This window comes from Triplophysa rosa, linkage group LG24, assembly GCF_024868665.1.
Source record: "Triplophysa rosa linkage group LG24, Trosa_1v2, whole genome shotgun sequence".
Lineage (NCBI taxonomy): Eukaryota > Metazoa > Chordata > Actinopteri > Cypriniformes > Nemacheilidae > Triplophysa > Triplophysa rosa.
The window spans coordinates 7,973,895-7,997,878 of NC_079913.1; the positions used below are offsets into that span (position 1 = coordinate 7,973,895).

The window sequence follows — 23,984 nt, forward strand, 5'->3', positions numbered from 1 at the left end:
GGCGGTCTCCGTTTTAACCTCTTGTCATAACAAACTGCCCCTGGCAGCTGAATACAGTTATTACCCTTATTATAATACGCTTCCTCTCTCCTCACATTCAACTGCCAATTTCACATTGTTTTTCATTTTTGTGCGGTATTTACGATCGCCCGTGTTGTTCGTCAGGGCATTGACATACGTATGTGTTTGCCTCAGAATTCTGCTTTTGACAACTTTATGTTAAGTATGCAGATAAGTCAAACCAAACCATATTGTTTTTTAACCTGTATACATTAGTGTTTAGTCAAATGTGATTTATTCTAAAGCGAAATAGGCACATATCATGAATCAGTTCATTGTTACCGTATTCTTTATTTAATATAGTATTTTTATATTTATTGTATTTTGCAGTACATGCCTCTTTACTTTATTACACTACGATTTTGTGTAATACATGATTTCTTCTACCGTAACTCTGCAAATACATATCACTAGTAAAATGATTTCAACTATAACAAAATCAACAAAATCAAAAAAGGTTTGCGAGACACGCATTTCCCAACACGCACGCACACATTGCTACACACACAAACACGTGGCATTTAATCATTGCTGTTGTCTGAAAGTGCCCGGGGCGGTTAAAATGCCCTCTCTGTAAGAATGGCCGGTATTGTAAGGGCTCCATTGCTCCCAGATACGCGTAACCATGTGAGAGCCATTAGGTGATTGTTAACAGCTCTTAAGAAGCAGCTCATGCCTGGTAAAGCCGGTCAGACCCAGCACATCTCGACTGCGTTCCTTCTTTCTCTTCATCTACAGGACAAGAAGAGGGAAGGAGGTAGGGGGTGTGGCGATAAATTCACATGCTTTTAAGTTCAAGCCTAGATTTCTCGATAAGGTCGGTCATGGGAATAACTGCGTTCCTATGAGCTATATTGCATTTCCATTGGTTAGTCGTCTGCAGGGGTAGGAGACGGCACAAGAAAGACCCATTTCTTTTTTTCATTCTTTTCTCCTCTAAATTCGTTTATTTAAACTCTCACTGTGCTGGTCTGTACAGCGTTCTTATAATAATGTTAACATAATAAATGCACTGGAACGCTGAGCTTTAGAGGGCCTCAAATATAGTTAACCAGCTAAAAATACTGAGCGCACACACTATCCCGTCTGTTGAAAGAGGTAAAACGTACCCGGGGCTGTTCAAGCAATAGAAACTATTTATAATGCAGTGACTCGTGTATGTGTCCTGCATGGGGGGGGTTACACATGACCTTTTGTTAGAGAAATTGAGACTTTGTAAATGTAAATAATTAAAAACATATTTAAAATGAATAATGTAACCGTTTTGGTTGCTTTTTAAACGAAATGCATGTACGTTTATATGACATTGTGTTAAAGTTTTGTTTATTGAATGAGTATTAGAATGAAATGATGACATCATGTTTTGGGTGTATTGTGTCTTTAAAAAAAGAAAACGGAGCCCTACATTTCAAAACACCGTTCTAAAAATATTTAGAAAATACTATGCTTGTGAGTGTTTAAAGATGTTTGCAGTTTTATCTGAAGTGGGGGCTAAATCCACAGCTTCCCTCTGTGTGCACGCAGGTCCAAAGTCCCTGAAACGTCACAAGTCTGTAAGCAAATATACCAAACACATGACAAAGCATACATTCTATTGTGCAACAGAGCATTCGCTTGGACTCCTCTTTATCTCTTACCCTTACAAAGGTTAAAACAGCCTTTAACACGAGGCTGAGAGATTTCAACATTTGCAAACACACAAACCTGACATACTTTGGCCCTAAATTACGCTAATGAATCCTGGATGTTCTCACACACCTGAACCTATTTCAAATAGATATTTTCCCTCGTGACTGGTCTCGCGGGCGAAAAAAGAAGGCGCAGCAAAACTAAACAGCTGAAGTTTCTCCCAATCAACCATTTATCATCCACCAGTAATTAACCCAGTGTGTTTTTGGGTGCTCTTGGCATTTAAAAGAAGTAAACCGATATTTAAATGTGCGAGAAAAGATTCGCCAGAACGTGTAACCCGTATCTGACTGAGAGGTGTGAGAATCCGGATGAAAGGAGGAGGTTGAAAGAGATCCAAACGAACGACAGGAACAACACTCGCTGGAACGCAGCACCTCTGAAGAGAGGAGGTGAAGATATACAGCCATAATTACAAATGTATGCAAGGAAAAATCTAGAATACAGGGTGGGTAAACCTCTCTTTGGGGTTGTCCGAGGCAAAATGAAAAAGTTTTTTAATAATAATTAGAGATGCACCGATACTAAAGTCCTCCGCCGATCCCTGATTATTCAGAGTGATATCCGCCGATGCCAATATTGATTCTATTAATTAATATTTCCAAACTTTCTAAATGTTCGTAAAATAATGACATTTTCAATATACAAAGCACAAATTCATTGCATTTTCCGGTCTTCTTTTGATTGACAGAACATATCGGCCCTGATCATCGGCTGTTTTTAAACTATCGGCGATAGTGTGAAAAATGTTTTTTACCACCCGACACCGATTATTGGCCATTATACCGATGCATCTCTACTAATAATATAAAAAAATTCTGAGAGTTTGTGTCTCAATCCACAATTCAGTCCTCATTTCAAATGAATAAATGTGTGCTTGTATGTCTCTCTTGAAAGCTGTGTGAATTTATCAAGGTCAACTAATGTACATCACATGCACTATTGCACACACTTCACATAAAGATCAAAACCTCAATCACTTATAGACAGATGACACAGATGGATGTGCCTTCATCACACACCTCCAATTTTAGACGTACATAATATCATGAACAGTATTGTAGCAATACTATGCCGATGAGCCCAGATGCCTCCTTTGTGATGTGTTTAGTGCATGTGCCTTTGTGTATGCGTACATCGCTTTGTGCCGGTGACAATGGGCCAAGGAACAGACGGTGCGAGTACGTGTATGTCATAGACTGGCGGAGTGTGTCAGATCCAGCCCAAAATGACTAGCAGCTGTGGGTGACAGTTGTTTTAACAGCTGAGCTGACAGGATTAATTCAAATGCACTGAAATCAAAAAATGGAGAACACCTGTTCAGACTTCCAGCAGTCCCCCTGTCCAGGCAGGGGATCGGGCTCGGGCGCGCAGCCAGGCTAGAGATCTTTCTCTCGGAGCAAGCGCGCTGGGTGCCCCACCGCTGTGGGACCGGGGGGTGGAGGGAGGGGCCAGAAAATAAAAAAGAAATAAATAATACAGTGGCGAACAGTAAAGAAAACGAGAGAGAAAGGGAGACGAAGGAAAAAAGGGAAGATTCAGATCCGCCTTGCTTGTTTTCCAACATCTGGCTTAAATAAAGGGTCTATTTTCTGGCAGGCTGAAGGGTGCTGACCTAGGGCTGCTCGACGGAGACAGATTGCTCGGTTTCAAAGTGGGCTGCCTGACCACAGGACGGCCGGGGTTAATTCTGAGCTTCCCCCCCGTGTTCAAAGACCCCCTGCCGAAGATTCATTCAGGATTGCAATGCGGACGAGCCACCGTCCTCCAATCCCGCACGTTTAAAAGCAGGAAGTGGTGACGCTGAATGAAGTGAGTGTCATTTATAGAGTGTTTTCTGTATTGACAGTGCATAGGGAAATGCCAGCACATCCTTGGATAATCTGTGCATAAAAATGAATAAATTCTGCCAAATGAATAAATGTAATAAATGTAAAACGCCAAAATATACTGTAAGTATGTGAACATGTACACTTGACAATGTAAGTTTTATAACTTTATCATTTTTTGCAATTCACTGCATGGTACAAGTTATCACCACGATAATACAAACACATGGTCATATGTTTCTAACCTAATAGCAAAAACGGCAATATTACAAAGACTTTTGTGCGAGTGTGTGTTTGCGTGACCTTGTGTCAAAGATCCCGTGTGTACATTAGGCCTCTGAACATCCACTGTTTGCTCTGATCTACTCCAAACCAAGCAAATACACCTAAATCTGCTTTGTAATTTACTTTACATGTCCCTTTTTAACTCGAGTGAGCGAGCGTGTGCGGATGTCTTTAGACTTAAAGGGGCGTGGAATGGATAAGATTTGTGCCTAGCTGCGAGCCATGAGAAAGGCTTCCAGCGCCACATCAAAACAACCAACAACCACTGACCCACAATTACCCACAATGCAACAGCACGCCAAAGTCGAGTGGTTAAACCCTGTACGCACATGCCTGCTTTTGCTATCTCTTCTTGACACACGTGGTGCTGCACATACAGTACACGCGACAGCAAAAATCACATATTACAGCTTCATAATACTGGCAGAAAAAAAGCCCGACGATGAACTCTCTTCCGTACCGCACACCAGGAAACTCTGGAAAGCTCTCAATCCACTAAAACATGATCAAAGAGATGAGTGAGTGATATTTTATAGAGCTCTCTCGGTTTTTAAAACTTACGATGAATATTCATGGGATATTGTATTCCATTATTTAGCATTAGCTTGAAAAATGCCAACACACACAAAATAAAATTAGCATGTTAATAGATATGGGTGTGCTAGACAAATTAGCATAAGAATCACGCAACTGCTCGATGTCTGAGAGCTTTATGCGTTTAACGACTAAACAAACGGCGAAGAACTCACTTTATTTGCACGAACTGATTATTTCTTGAGGCGGGGGAATGTCGTCCTATTGACTGCGTATGCAAACGCACACATAGATGTTCTTCTCGAACCGACATGTTGCCCTGTCACATTTCCTACACGTCTGCATGGTAAATCCGTAAGGAATATTCATATTATGCAATTCACAGGCACATCATTATATCCAGCGAGCTGCTAATATATGGATTCCTCATGTTCAGGGCCCGTATTCAACCATCACGGCTCAGAAGCATTTCCAATTCATGCACGTCAATGACGGCTGTGTGCAACTGTCCAAATCTCAAGCCACAATGGTGTGGCTATGGAACAGTCAGCTTTATAATGGGCCTGCTATGGAGCCGCAGTCTAATTCATGAACCTCCAGCTTTTGTGCCTTTCTTAATGCCACACCAGGAGGTCAATAACAAAACTTTAAACGCACAATAACACGCGCGCACACACGCAAGCGACGCACAAAGACGTCCATCTCCAGGTCTCAAATCCGTAGCCCACACTTAGAGGTAAAAAGACCACAGTGCTGTTATGCCAAGAGCTTGAAATGTGTGTGTCCTAAGACAGATTTTCCCATCCAGTAAGCGGCATTCAACTCTAATATCACCCATCCAGAGAGCAGGCAGGCTCATCCTTATTGATTGTCTTGTGCAAGGCAGCAGAAGAATAAAAACTGAAAGACAGACCCAAACAATTCAATACAACTGACTTGAATGAGCTTTTCATACGCTGGAACAATGGCACGCTCACAATAGGGCCCGTTAACTCTCATGTCTTCTGTTTTGCCAACCTCAAAGGAAAGTACGCTGACTTGGATTGAACCAGAGACAAAAAAGTCAAGCAATCGTCTACTCGGAAAAAGGAGGCATCTTTTGCTTTTCCCGGTATAGGCGACGCTACCGAGAAAAATCTCTAGCGCGATTATGCTTGGTGTTTTGTTGTGTCAGATTCGGTAAACAGTCAGACACGGAACTTTGTTCGGAAGGAGTCTGATTGTTTTTTTGGTTGGGTTTGAGCATTTTCCAACAGAACTGACCGGCTGAGTGTTTTATTGCTCAAGCGTTTCTCTTTTAGAGCTCAGGAGACTTTATGGAGGTCTTGTTTTATTCAAATATCTATAAGTCTCAGATGTTTCTGCTAAAAAGAAAGTTAAAAATATAACAAAGGTAACAAATGATTATTGAGAACAATATAGCACAGATCATTTGAGCTTAATCTGATGTTGACATACAGTAAAATGTTCATATTGAAATCTCTAAGCAAAGCTTAATTTAGCAAATGAAATTGCTAGAATTTCAAGTACGACGTTGCTTTAAATTTCACCTCTGCTATCTTCTACGAATCTATACATTGCGTCTTTATTCTCTATATTTCTGTAACCCTCCATTTGAAGAAGATAATGACATGCAACTCTTGTGAAAACCTTGCTCCTTAAGTTAATTTATACATCTAACTAATTACAACCAAATGCTGGAAATTGCATGTGGAAGTTGTTTTCTCTCCCACGCTCTCTCTCTCTTAGATCCTATCTTGGCGCTCGTAGTGCTAGTTGCAATGTTATGGAAGCAAATGTACTTTTTCATTTTGCTAAACTAAACGGTTGTAAAACCGTACAGATGGAATGCAACAATGTAAACTGTATACGAGTTTCCCACAACTTTCAAACAATGAATTGTAAGTGAATTTTTAGATAGATTTCAGAAAGATTTCATAGATTACATAAATAACAATTCTCGAAGATATTCCAGCCAGTAAAATACTTTGGAGCTAAGCACATTTTCATGACTTTTCAATGAAATGATTTCGATTTTTAACTTATAGACTTTTCAAAGACTGATATCATCATTTTAAAATGACCTCATATTTCTATAACCGGGTCTGCAATTTCTGTAGTTATGATGTCTGCAGTATATTAAGTCTGCCATTTTCCCTCGATAACTGCATTTGTGTGGGTTTTCAAACACCTATGTGTGTTTGGGGCTCAATTATACTACGTGTGTGTGTGAGAAAGCACTCCTCAGCAGCAGTCGTATAGCGGATTAACAGACCCTGGGGAGAGATAGACTGAAACCCGGCGCTGAACTCCTTCAGAGCTCTCGAACCCTTTCACTCATCCCTTCTTCTTCAACGTATCCGCCCTTCCTATTCTCTCGGCCAACAATGATGGGACCTAAGTGCTGTCTTGTAAAATGCCCCAGTGCTTCTGAACACACAACCACTCCCCACCGCATACGCACGTCTCACAAAAGACCCATACTCTGCGCGAGCGCTGCGGAGAGCTCCGCCGCTGCGGCCGTAGCCTCGCTCTGATCTTCAAACGCTATTCGACCCTACCGTTCGGTGTCAAGCTATAAAACAGCACAGTCGCGCAACTTACAACACATCGTGCATTAAAAGCCATCTCCGGACTGACCCCAGACCAGCGGAGGCGGTGTAAAATAATAGAGGCGTCCGGGCAGGAGCCGACCCGGGACAGGCTTTGAAGCCGGAGCATCCCACAGGGCGAGAACCAAAGGAGAAGGACTCAATTAGTCAGCTCCAAATTGAACCATCAATCTCGGCTCGCTCCATGGCCATCCGGTGCGAGAGGGCCAGAACTTGTAAACGAGAAAACGCTGTTACTTCAAAAGAGCCGCTCAGCGTCGGTATCTGACTTGAGGTGGGGAAGAGATGTGTGTTGGATTTAACACTCGACAAACATTAAACGCAAGTAAAACAATACTGTGTGAAAGGTGAAAACACTTAAATAATCTCATGATCATAACAACAAACATCAAAAAACAAACAAACATAATGCACTTTCGTGGTCGTTAAAAAACGATAAATGCCCAGGTCATTTTCTCAAATCCCTTACCACTGGCCAGCATAACAAGAACTTTGTTTTTAGACCCTGATTCCGAGTTACCGATGAGACGAGTGATCTGTTTTAAAGGTATTTATTCAACCTGATTCATTGTTCTGTGTGCAAAACCACACAGGGTGGGAGACTCAAAGCGAGGCAGAGGAAGGTGAATGAGACCATTGTCTGTAAAGGGCTGCGTGACGTATGTTCAGCTTGAAGTGTGTGTGTGTGAGGTTCAGTGCTCAGGGAAGCAAAGCTTGGCCCTGACCATGAATCAAACTCAGCCCAGCGCCAAGGCTGACAAACACAAGCGTGCACACACGTCCACTCCTGCGCACGCACGCGTGGACACTCGGGAGACACTGAACATCTGTGCCCCACATAACACAGACTGCCAAGCACCAGCGAGGAGTACATCGTCTCCACCGAGAGAGAGGGGGTAGGAGGAGGGCCATCATACCATCAAAGAAAATGGCTCGAAGATTTGGAATAGTTCACGATGTGGATGATTTGAAGTTGCGTCTGATTACGGACGGCTTTGTGGATGAGACAGGAACTGCTGTGTGTGTGTTTTGCTCTGTATGAACCCCGTGACAACCGTCCTGCCCTCTTTAAATTACTAAAGTTAATACACACACACACTTCAGCACGCTAAGTCCTCTGGTTATTCTGTCATGTGTCAGATGTAAAATGTACTGACTGCTTCAACAATAGAGAGTACACATTTTCTATTTTCAAATATAAATTGTTGTGTGAAGCCAACAAACAAAACGAAAGAAATCTGCGTGCTGGCGGTATGCATGGGACACAATCAATACAATGGAAAAATGCTTTTCGTAAAAGAAAACGGATTAGTTTGAAATCGAAAGGTCCTTTGATCGAAAAGTGATCTAAAATAAATCAGCAATTTACAACTATTATACATTTGCAAGGTACCACAAAATAGGACTGTTTCTACTATCCCATTAAATTGCGCATTGTATGTATCGTCACTGTCCTTCTGAAACCTCGGATTTCCAAATTCGCTTTTCCTAAAAATGGGAAAAACACTGTACTTTATGTACATTTTGTAATGTTTAAATACTGTGTTGTCAAAGTTGACACGCACTTTTTATTGTTTACATATTTGGAAAACCCAGTGGTAAACATAACGGATGTCTAATAATAATGATCTACGGCTAAAAATGACTGAATATGAATATGGAGACAGAGATTTCAGAAGGACAGCAGTGATATAAACTTATGTATAGATCAGCATCGATCAGTCAAAAAACAACATCGACCAGTTACTTTTCACAGCTACAGTGAGGAACGGCAAAAAATGAGGAGACAACGTGCACATGTATGCAATCTGTGTAACCCTTACAGCATTTATGACCAGAAAAACATGAAACCTGAGTGCTATCTAGTCGATAACCGGCTAGGACACGCACTTAGAAAGGCCAAACGCTGCGCTCCTGGTCAAAACACACACACTCACTTGGTGACCCGGTATAAACCTGCATGGTATTACATTTCAATGTAATAAACGACTCAGCTCTGGCTGTTTATCTGAGGGGAAGTGGAGCACCGAGAGGCGAACAGGTGAGCAAAAAACCTCTCCAACACGCTGACTAACACACAACTCTTTCAAACCAAGAGCAAGACACATACGTCTCTCTCTTCTCTTACTGTTTTCTGACCCATTTCCTACTCCTTTCTACCTTCCCTGTGTTACGTTCCGTCTGTACAGAGTGTGTAAGCAGCTTTCGCTGAATGTGTGTGCGTGTTACCCTGCAAGTGTTTGATTGATCCGGCTAGAAGCAGCGTGTGAAAGCGAGAGAGGGGGAGAGAGAGAAAGGAAGGCAGCAGTAATAATACGGCCCTTTCATAATGATTAAAGCATTCATTAATTTTTCATCATAACCTGCTGTTTGTAGCTAATGGTCTTTGTGAGGTACACAAGCAAACAATGGACAGACGAGTTGAAAAGGGAGTTTTATCAGGCTATGAGAGCCCTGGCTCAATCTTTCTTCATCTTCTTTTTCGCTTTTCTGTTTCCCTTTCTCTGCGTCCGTGCTTCTTGAGGGACCGAGGGCTTCTTTTGTCTGCACGTTTCATTTGAACAGAAAGTAGAAAGATAATACGCTACTGTAGTTTCTCTCGCTAATGGACTCCGTCTTTCTCTTTACGTTTCTTTTTGTCTTTTGTTTCGCGGGAGTTCTATAAAGTGTCCGAGCATTCAGTCATGCTATATCTGTCCTGGCTTCATGTTGCACTACACCGGCAGACTGCTGGTTTGACCTCTCTGTTTTGTCTAATGTAACCATTGTCCCTAATGTAACTATTAAAACTAAACGCAAACAGGAAACGACATGTGGTTGATTTCACAGAAAGAGTGGTACTGTTAAAAATATGGCTCATTTGAAGGCCACGACTACAGAGCTTCACATTAAGTTTGTATATCGCTGCTGTCCTTCAGAAACCTCGTAAAGCCATATTTCGTCCTTTTTTTGTCATAAATCATTATGATTAGTCACCCTTTTTGCTTGTCGTTGGGTTTTGCAAAAATCGAACCAATAAAAAGTATTAAATAGTGCTTGTCAACACAATATTCAAGCATTTAAAAGTAGAGTGTATTATTTTTTGGAAGGACAGCGATGATATGCTACATATGTGGAAGTTCTACACATTTTAAACACATTACCATGTTTAAATCCCAGAAGTCTCAGTGTCTGGCCAAAATTCAAAGATTCTAGATTAAGTTGATAAACATATTAGTTAAAAGGGTAAATGTACACAAGAGAGATGTTTCAAGCAACTTCTTTCAGAGCAACTTTGGAGGATACTGCCTTCAAGAAAAACGACTTTCAGTTTTTTGGAAGAATTTCGAAAAGCCCGAAAGAAGCAATGACACCTACAGAGCTACAGTAAATGCCGCATGTATACTATAAAGCAGTGGTTCTCAAACTTTTTCGTTGTAAGGCCCCCTTTGTGTTAAGTGCATCGCTTTGCGGCCCCCATATAAAGACGTATAATCTTAAACTTAGAATTTTAATTAAACCAAAAACATTCAGTTATACAATGCTGGAACCTCAATTATTTTGGTTGGTGGTGTCATTTTTCTGATGTTTGATTGCATAAAATCTATGATAAGTTTCTATATTTCATAAAATGCCACCACAAAATCTGTGGCCCCCCTGGATCCATCTTGGGGACCCCAGTTTGAGAACCACTGTTATAAAGCAGGCTAACACAGTTAATGCTAGCTTTATTTGTGCTTCTGCATTCTTCACGCAGGGTTGAAGGAACAGAAAACTCCAAATCTCTCCATCCCTTCATCCACCCAGCAGTATGTTCATATCCGTATTTCATCTCACATTGGCTAATTCACATGGGTAGCAGGTTCTGATTATTCACGAAGAACTGGCCTCTAATTACAGAAAGAGAGTGATGTGATGTAAGAGAGCGAGCGAGAGAGAGAGAGATAGACCGAGACCCTATATAAGCAGTTGAGAGCTGCTCTCTCAGTAATCAGTCGGAAATGAATATGCAAAGTGTGGCGCACAATGGCTCCAAACAGCTGATCCCGGCCTTCTCTGACAAAGACCTGACTTTATCAACAGCTCTCATTAAGCAGAATTTGTTAGTCAGGAATTATGGGTAGATAAGTCGAGTGAGCACGAAACGGAGACAGAGACGGGCTATTTGAAGTCCTTCACACCTTATAGAGTTAAATGCACGACATGCAGTGACACCATAATTACACCCAATAACACACACACATATGGGCTCCGTGATGAAATTTGGTCTCATGTCCTCGTGTATTTTTGTCATGACCCTGTTGATATGGTTAATACACTATTACTCACCCTCCGGCTCGTTTTTGATCAGTTCCTCCATCTTGCGCTGTTTGAGCGTGTCCACCACGTCGGCCAGGCTGCCTTTGCGTCTCTCCGGGGTTCCCAGAGCTGAAGCAGAGCTGGGCTCGCTCCCCGGCCGCATGGACCCTTCCTCCTGCTGATGCTTACTGGGTGAGGTAGATGAGTTGTGCTGGGTGTAGGGGCTCAAGGCCAGGCCTTTACTGCCATCCTGATCCTGACAGAGAGAGAGACAGCAGGATGTGAACAGTGTTAAACAACGCAATAAACAGGCCTCAACTAATTACTTCTTCCTGTTGCTGAGAGCTAAGGCATGTTTACTTGCTTTCATCTTCATCTACCCGTCTGTCTGTTTTATAGAAAGTCTCTCTTATTTCTCTGTACGGTCTGAAGTCTCCTTAGACAAAATCATTCGTGGCGCAAGTTTGCAGTCGTTTTGCCATCACAGGGAACTGTCTCTCCTTTGAGGAGGGAAGTTTTTCCTACATTGACTCGCCTCCAAATACACAAGAACGGCCAAGTTTTTCAACCGCATTTTTTCTTCTCTTCTTGACCAAGCTGCGATATCAATCACCGTCTTTAATGTTTCATACATCGATGTCCAAATGCATGACAGTTCCCATCTCATGGTTTCTTACGTCATGTGGATCAGAATTAGAATCGCGAGGATTGAACAAACGTAAACGTGGTTGTGTCAAAGGCTATCAATCAAACTACCTGTCTGTCTATCATATACAAATGAGTGGCATTTCAATTAAACCTTTGGGTAAAAAACAACAAATAACTTGTGAAAAAGACGTTTCACGTGCACACTGTACATTCACCTGACCCTCACTCGGCCCTACAAATCTCCTTTATAAAGTTTAATTAAAAAGTAAGTCAGATATTTGGAGTCAGGGTCAACAGTCCATGTCAGTTAATCAGGGTTAATCTTTGGTTAAGCCACGTCTATTATCTTCCTTAGCGCCCATGTGATTGACAGCAGTCTCGGCCAATCGGACAATAGCATAATCCCCAATCCCCCTGATGTCCCTGGATCCACTGACCGGATTTACACCTCGACATCAACTATAACACGCCACCTGCGTCAAAAAAACCCCCTGCAAACTTCTTCAATCCGAATCCCAAGTTCGCAGACTTTATCAAAGCTCTCTGCGCAGGTCTATCACCCACTTAGATTTTAATAATGACATCTGTTTTTAATCATTAACTCAAGTGCGTGAACGGAGAGCAGCAGATGGTTCATTTACTAGAGCTTAAAGCAACACGAATTACACAAGACTTTCACAAGACACGGAACAGTAGCGAATACAACTTTATTTATGTTGGAAAAGCGTGACTGTTTGATGATGTTATTTAGCCCTGTCGACAAAACAATTAGTTCTGTACATTAAAATAAATGATGAAAAACGAGTATTATTTTAATATTGTTTATTTTATTAGCAGTATTGATTATTATTGTGCTTTAACTAATCATTTATGGTGCTATTTCAGCTAATCAAATAAAATGAACTGGATTATTATGATTATTACTATTATTATTATTTATTATATTTAATGTACTTTGTATGGTACTGTAGAAGTCCACAGCCAACAGCCAAAGACTCTTTTCGAGAATGATTTAATGTTTTTTATTAACATTATAAACCAAAACATATTTGATCAGGTCAACTATCTTTGCTGCTTTCTTTTTATTACATGTTAAAGCCCAATTAAACAAATACAATGTTGAAATCTATTCTATTCAGTTGGACATATATCCAGTTGTTTTAACACAATCCATCATCATCATGATAACAATTACTGTAGGACTAATTTAACTGCAACACTTTCACCAGCTACGAACACACACCGGGAGACATTTCAAGATAATACTCATTCACTCCAAGACGGATGACTGGCAAGCTTAAAGATCTAAAAGGCTTTAACGACGCATGTGAAATATGACAGCCCGCATACCGATTTGTTCACCCGTTTAAGATACAGTAAAGCTGTCTTCTAATCTGCCTGTAAAAAAAGCACATTATTCTCTAACGCTCCACTGACGCACTCTTTCGTTTCATGCCTCCGTTCCCCACCAGCTCCAGTTGGGCTGTTCAAACTGGGATTAGGAGAACTCCAGAGTCACAGAAAACGAGTTGACCGAAGCGGTGTGAGATCACCCGATCAAAAGCAAACAAAACTGTCAGCTCAAGAAGAGGGGAGGACGAGAGACTGCAGACAGAGAGAGAGAGAGTGGGAGAGAGTGGCAGGCGTTTCTCTCTGCCTGCTTTAGTGTGGCACGCATCTTAAAACACGGTCACACCTGTCACTTCCAATCTATCTAATCCACTGCATACTTCAAACCGCAGCTCTCCGGCTTTCTACAGAGATGTCTAGAAAACAATATGAGTAGAAATGAAGGGAAGGTGGTGGGGGGAACTGTATTCCTTTACGTCCCTACGAAACTAAGTGTCGGACGGATGAAGGGTCATTCCAGCCTGTCCTCGAGTTGTCCACGGTTGATGCTTCGAGCTTTGATTTAGCTTTTGACAAAGCAGATGAGCTAATATTCTGGCACCTTAATGGCTTATGTATTTCTTTCTGTCCACCGTCTTTAAATATAATCCACAGTGAGTAACAGGTCTACAGTAGGGTTGATATTCCCTGTAAACCCCATGTTTCCCTCCTAAAAAAGCACCAAGAAAAGCACCAAAAATTGAGCCTTTTTGTTGACATGGTCTATTCACGTGCTCCAAGTGTTAGTGTGTGTGTGTGTGTTTATGTGCGTGAGTGTGTGCAATTTTACGGTAGAGATCTGAATAAGTGTGCAAAGCTGTTTGCGTGTGTGGCGCATGCGCGAGTGCGTGTGTCTGAATATATGTATTTATATGCATTTCTGATGCGCCGTTCTGCGCGGTGTGGGCGGTTCTGCATTTAGTGGTGCAGATGTCAATTCTCTCTGAAACGAAGTCTCTTTCACGACCCTCTCTTCATCCTTCAACCAGTGCGGCATGGCAACAGAATTAAACAGCGTTTGTCCTCCTAAGCTCATGTGTGACAGGAGCACATTTAAACACACTTCAACTCTTGCCAAGAAAACAAAATACTTTTTTCCCTCTCTATCCCCAATTTTTTCCCTTCGACGCAAATGCCAGCATGCCACCTCGTTTTTGTCGTCGCTTTTTAAACGTTTCTAATATTCCTGCCTGCACTGCCTCGCAACCTGTTTCCCTTAAAGCATCCATATGCTAATTTAAATCTGGTTGTTTTAATAGCGCGGGTGACTACAGGTAGCGTTTAGCACATGCCCTAAGACTGACACAGTGTATAGTGTAGTGTGAGATTCTCTGGCTTCTGTTCACTAAGCACTAGGAAACTAACCTCTTTGCTCACTATCAGTTAAACTGTCAAGAACCCCGCTGCTGGAGAACACACGCACACACACTCGAGTTGGACATCTCTTCTATCCTACGGTGCTGACACCTCCTCTGTTGTCTTAAGCCTGTGTTGCTGATCTCTACCGTGTGTTCACAATCCGCTCACCTCTAAACCTGGCTGAACCGAGCTATTGTGAGTACATGAACACGCACACATGGATGAAGATTTATACAGTTTCACACGTGCAACACCTTACAGTGTCTCATCCTCATCTTTCTTTAGTGTTTACAGAGTAAGAATCAATATGATGTAATGGAATTGAAAACTGATACAATGTTTTCTTATTTAGACTAGTATGAAACATTTGTTTCACTGATTTGTGTTTGTTTTGCACCGGTCGCTACAATAAATTGTGAACTTAAGAATTGTGATTTTCTGAATAAACTAATATGTTTCAAGACTAAAAACAAACTGAAGCAAATCATTTCTCATTCATCAAATTTCAATTTTTCCAAAAATCTCTACGCTTCAGTGTGTATTAATGCACTTCAAATCCATAAACAAGACATATGTTTCTTGATACATTCATATAGGTACATACTGTATATACTCAAGAATATGTTATTGCATAATAAAGCTATACATAGGCCTATATATTTAAAGTTAACTGATTATCACTTGATAATGGTGTTTTATAATATTATATCATTTCTCCCAAATAATCTGTTGTTTTATAAAAAGAAAGGGTCTGAAACAAATCTTAAACTCAGCGTTTCCTCTTGATGCGCGCCCACATTAACAGGATAAAACGGACAGTAATTAACACCTCGCTGTTGTCACTTTTCCATTTTAAAGCCTTCAGATTCTCGCTTTAACAGAACGCCGGGAACGCGCAGCCGGTTCCGCGCGCATCAGACTACGCTCGCTGAGCCTTTTATCGCGAGCGCGCAGTTCTAACGACAGCGCGCGCGCGTCTTCTGGATGAAGAGGTCAGCGGAGTCTGAAGCGCGTGTGCGCCGCCGCCGTGTTAATTTACAATGACAAGATAAAGCAGTAATCTTCCGCTGCGCGCTACCCGGGGACTCGGCGAGTCGATTTACACTTCCCTATCACTTTATACAATTGGCGTGACAAAGCCCCTCAGAGTCCCCACTCGTGTAAATCTCTCTCTCGCTCAACTCTTCTGCCAGTCAGCGCGGATCGGCTCAGGGAAACTTAATGTCTCACACATGCCAGCCTGCTTTCCCCAAAATCCGCCAGTGCTCGAGGCGGATACGTATTAATCCACATCAAATACGGCGCGCGCGTGTCTGTCATGTCAGCACGAGAGCCAGAGAAAGCAGTCGACTCCTTCAGATTACAAAAACACAACAATTAAAACCGCTGCACTGCTACTGATACAATATCATTAATCAAAGACAGAATACCATTATTAAGAATCTTTCGTCAAAACTATTTATTTAGGTAAACCGAAACATTTCTTCATTCATTACATGCATCCAAATGCATTGCAGTGGCTGTCACAAATCTGAAAACCTGAGAGAGAGAGAGAGAGAGAGAGAGAGAAATGACGGTCATAAACAAACAACATTCTTGCAACTCGCTGTTTAAAGGGCCATGAGGACAGGTGTGAAAGTTTAAGGACTTTGGTTTATTGTGGGAAATGACTCCAAAACTTCAGAGTCCAGTATGACCTGTGATCATTGTGTTAATGGCAGAATTAGCTCACGTTATGTTCCTTAAGTACCAATTCATTGTTTTACAGCCAGTTCGATTCTCAAAGCCTGTTGTGTGCACACGTTTATCGAGAGAGATAGGAGAATTGGACAAAAGGTCAGATGAGATACCAAAGCTCAGGTGCATGTCAACGTGAAAACAGAAGTTTGGGTCATGGAGTCCATCTCTCTCTCAATATGGCGCAACCACCAGCGCGTATTTTATCATTTCATCTTGCGTCTGTTAAAATAACAGCACTTTGCCAGTCAGCAGCTGAATGTCCCTGTTATAACCAACCGTCTATATCCTCCACGACTGACTAAATTGACCCATCATGAACGCAAGCTTCATGATGACACATGAACAGTCAAACGCCTATGAGTCACTTTGGCCACATTCAAACGGAGGACTAGTCTCGCTGTGTCTGCTTAAGTTACGACATCATCGGAGCGTGACAGGCATTTCCACGCCAAAAGCGTGAGTGTAGGGATGGCGCCTGTCAATGGAATTTGTGAAAGCATCCAATGAGAGAAGGGGGGTTTTTAACAATCATCATAAGTATCATAGTACTGCTAAAAAGAATGTATATTAAAAAGGGGGAGGAGCCTAATCATGCTTCATCCAATCGTAACGGTCCACAGGCACCTACACTGGGGCAAGTGAAGTTGATGGGGGCAGACTTACCATATTAGTGTGTAGTGTTGGGGGGCTGTCGAGCAATCGGGGGGATCGCGGGGACACTTTGCTGCAGTACGAACTCAGGGGCAAGTGAATGACAGCTTGTCCGTCAACTTCTTCATCCTCCAATCGCTGTCTGCTCGTCGCCATGACTACCTCTCCATCTGTTCCCCCATATGGAGAGGCTGGTCGCTTGGAAGACATCCTGGAAAAACAAGAGACAGCGAAAGAGAAAGTGAGCGAGGCATTTAGGAAAGACAGGGACATGACTGATGTTTAATTGTGAGTGACACATGAGAGACCGCCACAAAGATTCATTTCGGATGAAGCGAATGAATACGGATGTATACAGGTGTACATGAGGTCCAAAAAATTGTGGTGCCATCAAACGGCATTCAGACGCAGTTGAACAAACTGTCTACATAACCATGAATCATACAATATATTAAAACAGGGGTTTCGTACTTTTTAGAAATTAAAATACTGAGAATTGTTTAAAAAAATTACGTTTGTGAATACAATAAAATATATTTATCTGAAACAGTGTGCTTATTTTTTAAGACTGTTGTTTTTTATTAGGCTTTATCACCATGCAGTAACAAACAAATAAGAAGATAAGTCTGTACTGTTTCCACATGGGACATATTCGTTGTTGCTACCAAACATAAATCCCGATCTGCCTCACCTGACCACTTGTGATCCAACCTTAACACCAGGTGTAAACAGGCCACACAGCCCCATACACACACACACACACACACACACACACACACACACACACACACACACACACACACACACACACACACACACACACACACACACACACACACACACACACACACACACACACACACACACACACACACCTGCCAACACTCTCATAATGCCAACCATCAACACCTCAGTTTTGTCCACATCCATCTTTCCATCAAATAGCTGTCCCACCTACACCATCACCGCAGCGCACAATGTGTTTATCAAACCTGTTTGATGTAAAGACTCGAGCGGCCCATTAAAGAAAAGTGCAGATGTCCCGATGCGCATCCAATAATGCGCTTGGAAAAAACACAGGCAAACAATAGTGTGTGTGCGAGTGCGTGCGCGCTATAGCAGATGTTAATGACAGTGTATGTGATGTTGACAATGCCACAGAAAATAGACCTTGATGAGGCTCTGTGGTACCTTCAGAAAGGAAAAGCATTTATTAAATGAACACTCTCTCCCACAATGCACGGGAAAAAATGAATATGCTCTCGTAATAAGATTTCATCTGGCTTACGGCATTGCCTAAGTGCTTTCAGAGATGCGCCGCAGCCTTGGGGCTAGTGTTACGATGACCCTGGATAATAAGTACCTATCTCTTAAGAGAAAAAAGGCAGGCGAGGACATAGAAAAAAAGAGATGGAAAGCTATTTTTATTTGTCTCCTGCCTCTGCTTGCTTTGAAAAGACGGCATCGATTGGAGTTTTGCAGTGCGTTTTCTTTCCCAAAATCTGTTTGACTTGTATATCGATCATAAGCAGCATCTGGAATCTCAGTGCAGTCCGGTTTTGAGATACGTGTGTGTTGGACAGTACGTCTGACTCGAACACATCTGGTTGATCTCCTCGTTTACTGCTTATTTGGTTTAGATTAACTGTAAAGACAAACATCATATAATGTTTCCAATTGTCTGGATGGGATAACCGAGGCTCACCTCACTCAAACCCAAAGCTGGGAGAGTAAATGATGAGGCCATGCTTAAGAAAGCACACATCGCCTGTGCAAAGACTTCTGGGTAAAAGATGAACTATCATACAGATGTCATATTTCCGAGGTCTGACAGCCACAGGTCTATCATAACAAACACCGTTTCCCATGTGTGCTATGACTATATGATATGTGTGTGAGTCAGTGTATATCTACTGTATTAATTTAGCCGTATGAATGCGAGCGTGTGTGCGTATTGGGACAGGAGAGGGGGGTACCTTGGCTGTGCTCTGGTTCGCACTGGGGCAGTAAAAGCAGTCGACGCAGCTGTATAAACTTCACTTGGGCCGTCACAGACACACGGGTCTGTCTGCCACTCCAGCAGCACTCTGTTTACACTACCTCCACACACTCACACACACACACTGGGCCCTTTTGTTTCACTTCTACACACACACACACACCTTAGCTTGGCTCCCTCTAACACACCAACCCTCAATATACACATCGGGACCAAGAACACAGCCTTTCAGACAAAGACGCACATAGTGCCCTCAATTAAAGGTCGGGAATCAACTGGCTTTTGAATATGAAATGGCACGGGTTTCGTTTTTAAAGGAAAATCTGGAAGCAGATGATTTGCGTGATCTGAAGTTGAACGAGCACGGACGAATGATTTGAGGTGGTTCTTTTTTTTATAACAAATGCATCAAATAAGACTCTTGTGAGACAAGAAAAAAACAGTCAAGACAGGATTTTGTTGTAATTATTTGTACTGTAATTAAATATAATATATTAAAATAAGCAACTATTATTATCAAGTATTATGTATATTGTTTTGTGTATAGTTAAAACTAATAATTCTTCAAAAGTAGTAAAAGAATCATTAAGGAATATGAATCATTCAGTGATTCCATCCCGAATCAAAGTGACAAGCTCCCTTAGAATTCATTCTCGTTAGGCAGAAAGATGCTTTGTATTGAAAGATCCAGGTCCGATATTCCATCGCACCTTTGGACATGTCTACACATCTTCTTGCTCATCTCACACTTTCTCCTTTTGTCTCCCTCCACCCTACTTCCTTTTCCGGCCCACTGACAGAAGTCTTTCACAGCTCCTCTCGAGCAATAAAATGTCTATTTTCCTACGAGCCTTTGAAGTATAATTACTATACAATTCCGCTCCCCGGGTGAGCAGGTTATAGCCACTATTTCATTTAAAGTTGGCAGACCTGTCGTAGCGGAGAGTGTACATGAAACATTTAAAGCATGTCGAGATGTTGGGATTAAAAAAAGAGAGGGTTTTATTAAGCAGATAAATTGGCAGAAAAGCCGGTCTCCAAGGTCATAATTAGCAGCTATTAGCATAATTTCACTCCATCCTTCTGTGGTTCCAATAAACCCCGGCCTGCCAATGCGCGCGCGCACACACCACAAAGACCGGGGCTCTCGCTAACACAACACAGACGCACAAAGAACAGTCCCTGAAGCTCGACTTATTTGCATTGTAATCTTTAACAGCGGTCTTCCTTCATTATCAGGTGGATTAATAACTTTACTGCTATTCATCTTCTCAAGGAAAAGAAGTGTGTTATTCATAAACAGCCTCGTATATCAAAGCCTGATATGGGTGAGGTGACTAAACACACATGTATAAACACACACACACATACGATAACACAAAAACGATGTCAGTTTAATCTCTAAACAGTGATATTATACACGGTATAATATAACTGAATAAGAAAATGTCATTTTTGTTCAAATTTCATGTACGTCGGTTGTCCCACCGCAGCCGAACACGAAGTCCCAAGGCAAACTTTCACAGCTAATCGTTAAAAGCTAACGGCCGCCCCACCGGTCCTCCGCTCGCCCCCTCACGTGGCCAGCGTGCGTTAAACCCGGATTAAAGGCGCACTTCCCCTTTAAGTTTAGACGCAGATCGAGCACTCTCCTAAGTCCCTCTCATATCACACGTACATTTCTCCACAGACGCAAATCGGCCAAAATACAGGGTCCATTAAACAGCAGAGCTGCGCTTTAAATACGGAATCTGAGAGCTTTACCTAATCACCATCAGCGGTGGTTAACACTCCAGAAGTGTCTCTAATGACAGGACATCATTTAGAGGCTAAACGTGTCACATACACCCAGATAAAATAATGACGGTCATACTGTACGTCAATGTTGAAATAACGTTCAGACATACAGAGAGTGGTCAGAAAACGTATTAGTGTAATTCATATAACTGACAAGCATGATATACAGTTGAATTCCATGTAACTGATTATCTTAGACAAACACATGTTTATTTAAATAAGGACATCCCATCTATGTAATTTGTTTGAATGTAAAAGCTAGCTATAATTACGATAAACTAAAGCTAAACTGTTTTCCTTCAAAACAATTCAATTAGAATGTAATGTAAAAATGTAGAAAAACTCAACATCATTTCTTTATAAATTACTTTTACCTTCCAGGACGATCCAGTACATCAGATTTAGGTTCGTCAGAACGTCATGGGACAAGTTTGTATAGGTAAGAAAAGACAAAATACAGTATAAATATACACAAACACATTACACAAGTAAAGGTAGATTCTTGTGTAATATGATTATTAGATTAGGAAGGTCAGCTCTTCTTTGTTATCAGACTCTGGGAATGAAACAAAGCGCGTCTTAAAGTTCCGACAAAAAGCCCGTTCAGAACAGATAACAACGGCCCTGCCTTCTGTCGGAAACCTAGAATACCTCTCGATCCGCTCGGACAATGAGCGCAAAACTCATCCCTTTCTCTCGCTCTCTTTATCTTCACCCGGGACAATACAGCGGTCCCGACAGAGGGTCCCCCTCTGCACAATCGAGCGTTTGTGCAGAACTCACTCTCTCAGTTTAGGACTGTTTTTTAAGTATATTACTTTACAGCTATTTATAGCTCCCTCAATTTTTCTCTCTGTGGGAACGGAGCGATTGGCAGCGGGGTGGAAGCGTAACGAGCAGCGAGTCAGGGAGTGACTGCGCTGAATTGAATTTATCCGTAGCGCACACTTGTGAGGGCTCTTAATCATCCACGCTGTATTCACTAATCAGTGTTCGCGGCTGCTGTGGGGGCAACTCGGACCGGATTGGATCTTCTGTGGGTTAATTTGCCACAACATCATCTTAAGATCACAACGTCTCCAGTCGGCAAAGCGGCAACAATGAGAATCATGAGACTGGGGTTTGAATTATGGGTGGTGTGACTGCTCTTATAAATAAGGTATGAGAAAAGGAAGTCAAAAATGACATTTATAAATGAGATCTTTAAATGCTTATTCTATTTTCCAAGTACTTTTTAATTGGGGTTTTAATCAATGTTTCGACAACCAAAGTTTGCTCATAAGTACGCTAAACAGAGGTTGCAACAGTGCGCTCCAGAATTTTCCATTACCGTTAGTATTAGACAAAATAAGTACTGCCACTACTTTAATATAGATTAAATCCCAAATATATCACAAAACTTCACTTTTTGTATTAAAATGAAATTAAGACACTAACTGTGCTAAAGTGAGTTGTGCTTTGAGCAACCAAACCTCAAAAATGCCTTACAAAAGCAATATCTGTCTTAAAGTCAACCTCCTTACAGTCGCAGAATAATTCGCACAGTGTATAAGAGCAATTTCACACGTGTACATGCCCCTACATACACACATCATTTGCACACACACTCAATGAAAACACAAAGCAGGCTCTGTTTTTCCCCTCTGACGTGAGGGCTTCAGGGCCGCCCCAATTTCCTGTCCAGAGCCGCCACAAAAGGCAAGAACACAGAGCCTAATGTCACTGTCATCCATTACTGTTTAGACATGGAGGTGAAGTCACACACACTGATCTACACACAAGTCATATGAGCAGACCGAAAACAACCCGAACACAGTGGTGTGTGTTGGCAGGAGGGTGGACACAAGGCACCAGAAACTAACACGGTGCCCACAGTGCCAAGGCAACTGCTGCATCAACACATGCACGCAAACACACACACCAGTATTTTAGTCATCACTTCATCCGTCTGCATAGTTTCCCGTCATCTCTTGTTTCGAATTATTTATTTCCCTGGACTGACTCATGTTTTTCGTGGAGTATTACATATTACACACACACATGCACACACACACACACACACTTATAACTTTCATGAAAACTTTCTCAGACTGTTTGTCTTTTAGTGTGTGTAGTTTGTGGACAAAACTCCTTTCCTAAAAGTGTGCTAAATTTGACAAACTCATCCTCCGAGGATGTCCTCATTTGGACATAAAAGAATGTTTTTTTATCATTCTAAAGATGCTAACGTTTTCTTTTAGATGAATAGTTAATATTAGGTATTAAGTATAATTTACTTCATAAAAAAAACAAAAAAAAGTCTATTGTACACATCGAAAAAGCTATTCACTCTCAAAAATGGTTTTGTTTTAAACAAACGTCAAAAGGTTTCTGTGAGGGCTAGGATTTGATCTATAAAAATATACAATAAAAAATATGCAGTTTTAGACAAATATAGCTGCAAAAAAAGTGTGTAAATATGGAAAGATTGAGGGATGTTTATTGTATGTGCACGTCCATCGCAATGCACTCCCAGAATCCCCAGGAGCTGCGAGTCCGACTCAAGCTGCACCGCTGAGAACAGTAGCACCGTTAAAAACTGGTATAATTTACTCCATTCATACAGCCCTGTACAATAACAAATTGGGTGTAGCTGGCAAATGTAAACATGCATGGCAGGCACACACATCATCTTTTAAATCCACCAACTCCTCCTTTTCCTGAAGTAACGAAATGTACAGAGCAGCAATTGTGCAGATTAGGGGAGCAGATCACTTACACATGACAGACCTCGTTCAGCAGAGGGACCCATTGATTTTTATTATCCTTCCCATGATGCAATTGTCTGCTATGACATCCGACCCCTCACCTCTGACCCGTTGTCGTACGATTTCTGTCTTATTAGCCTCTGTCTCTGTATATAAAGTGGTAAGTGACTATAACCTCAATTCCCTTCGATGTCAATGGACGATCTGTTGGTCAGCTGATTGCACAGGGGAGGTCTGGGAAGAGATCTGAGGGAGGGCTGGAGGAAACCCTTCAGCATTCTTCTCTAGTGTCCCCCCTTTTTTTCATGGAGACACGGTTATCTTTGTGAGAGTTCATAACACGGTCTTACACAATGGAGCCAGCCTG

The 23,984-nt window shown here is 41.7% G+C and overlaps 1 protein-coding gene across 11 annotated transcripts in view; it reads right to left on the reverse strand.

Annotated features, from left to right (window-relative positions):
- The window catches only part of sox5 (SRY-box transcription factor 5), a 166,249-nt gene that overhangs the window by 46,302 nt on the left and 95,963 nt on the right, over positions 1-23,984 (reverse strand). For all 11 annotated transcript variants that reach the window (XM_057324647.1, XM_057324646.1, XM_057324645.1 and 8 more), the window contains 2 exons: positions 17,087-17,285; positions 11,318-11,543 (listed from right to left, as the gene is read on the reverse strand). In XM_057324647.1, the coding sequence (XP_057180630.1) occupies positions 11,318-11,543; positions 17,087-17,285 (425 nt within the window). The remainder of the gene's footprint in view (positions 1-11,317; positions 11,544-17,086; positions 17,286-23,984) is intronic.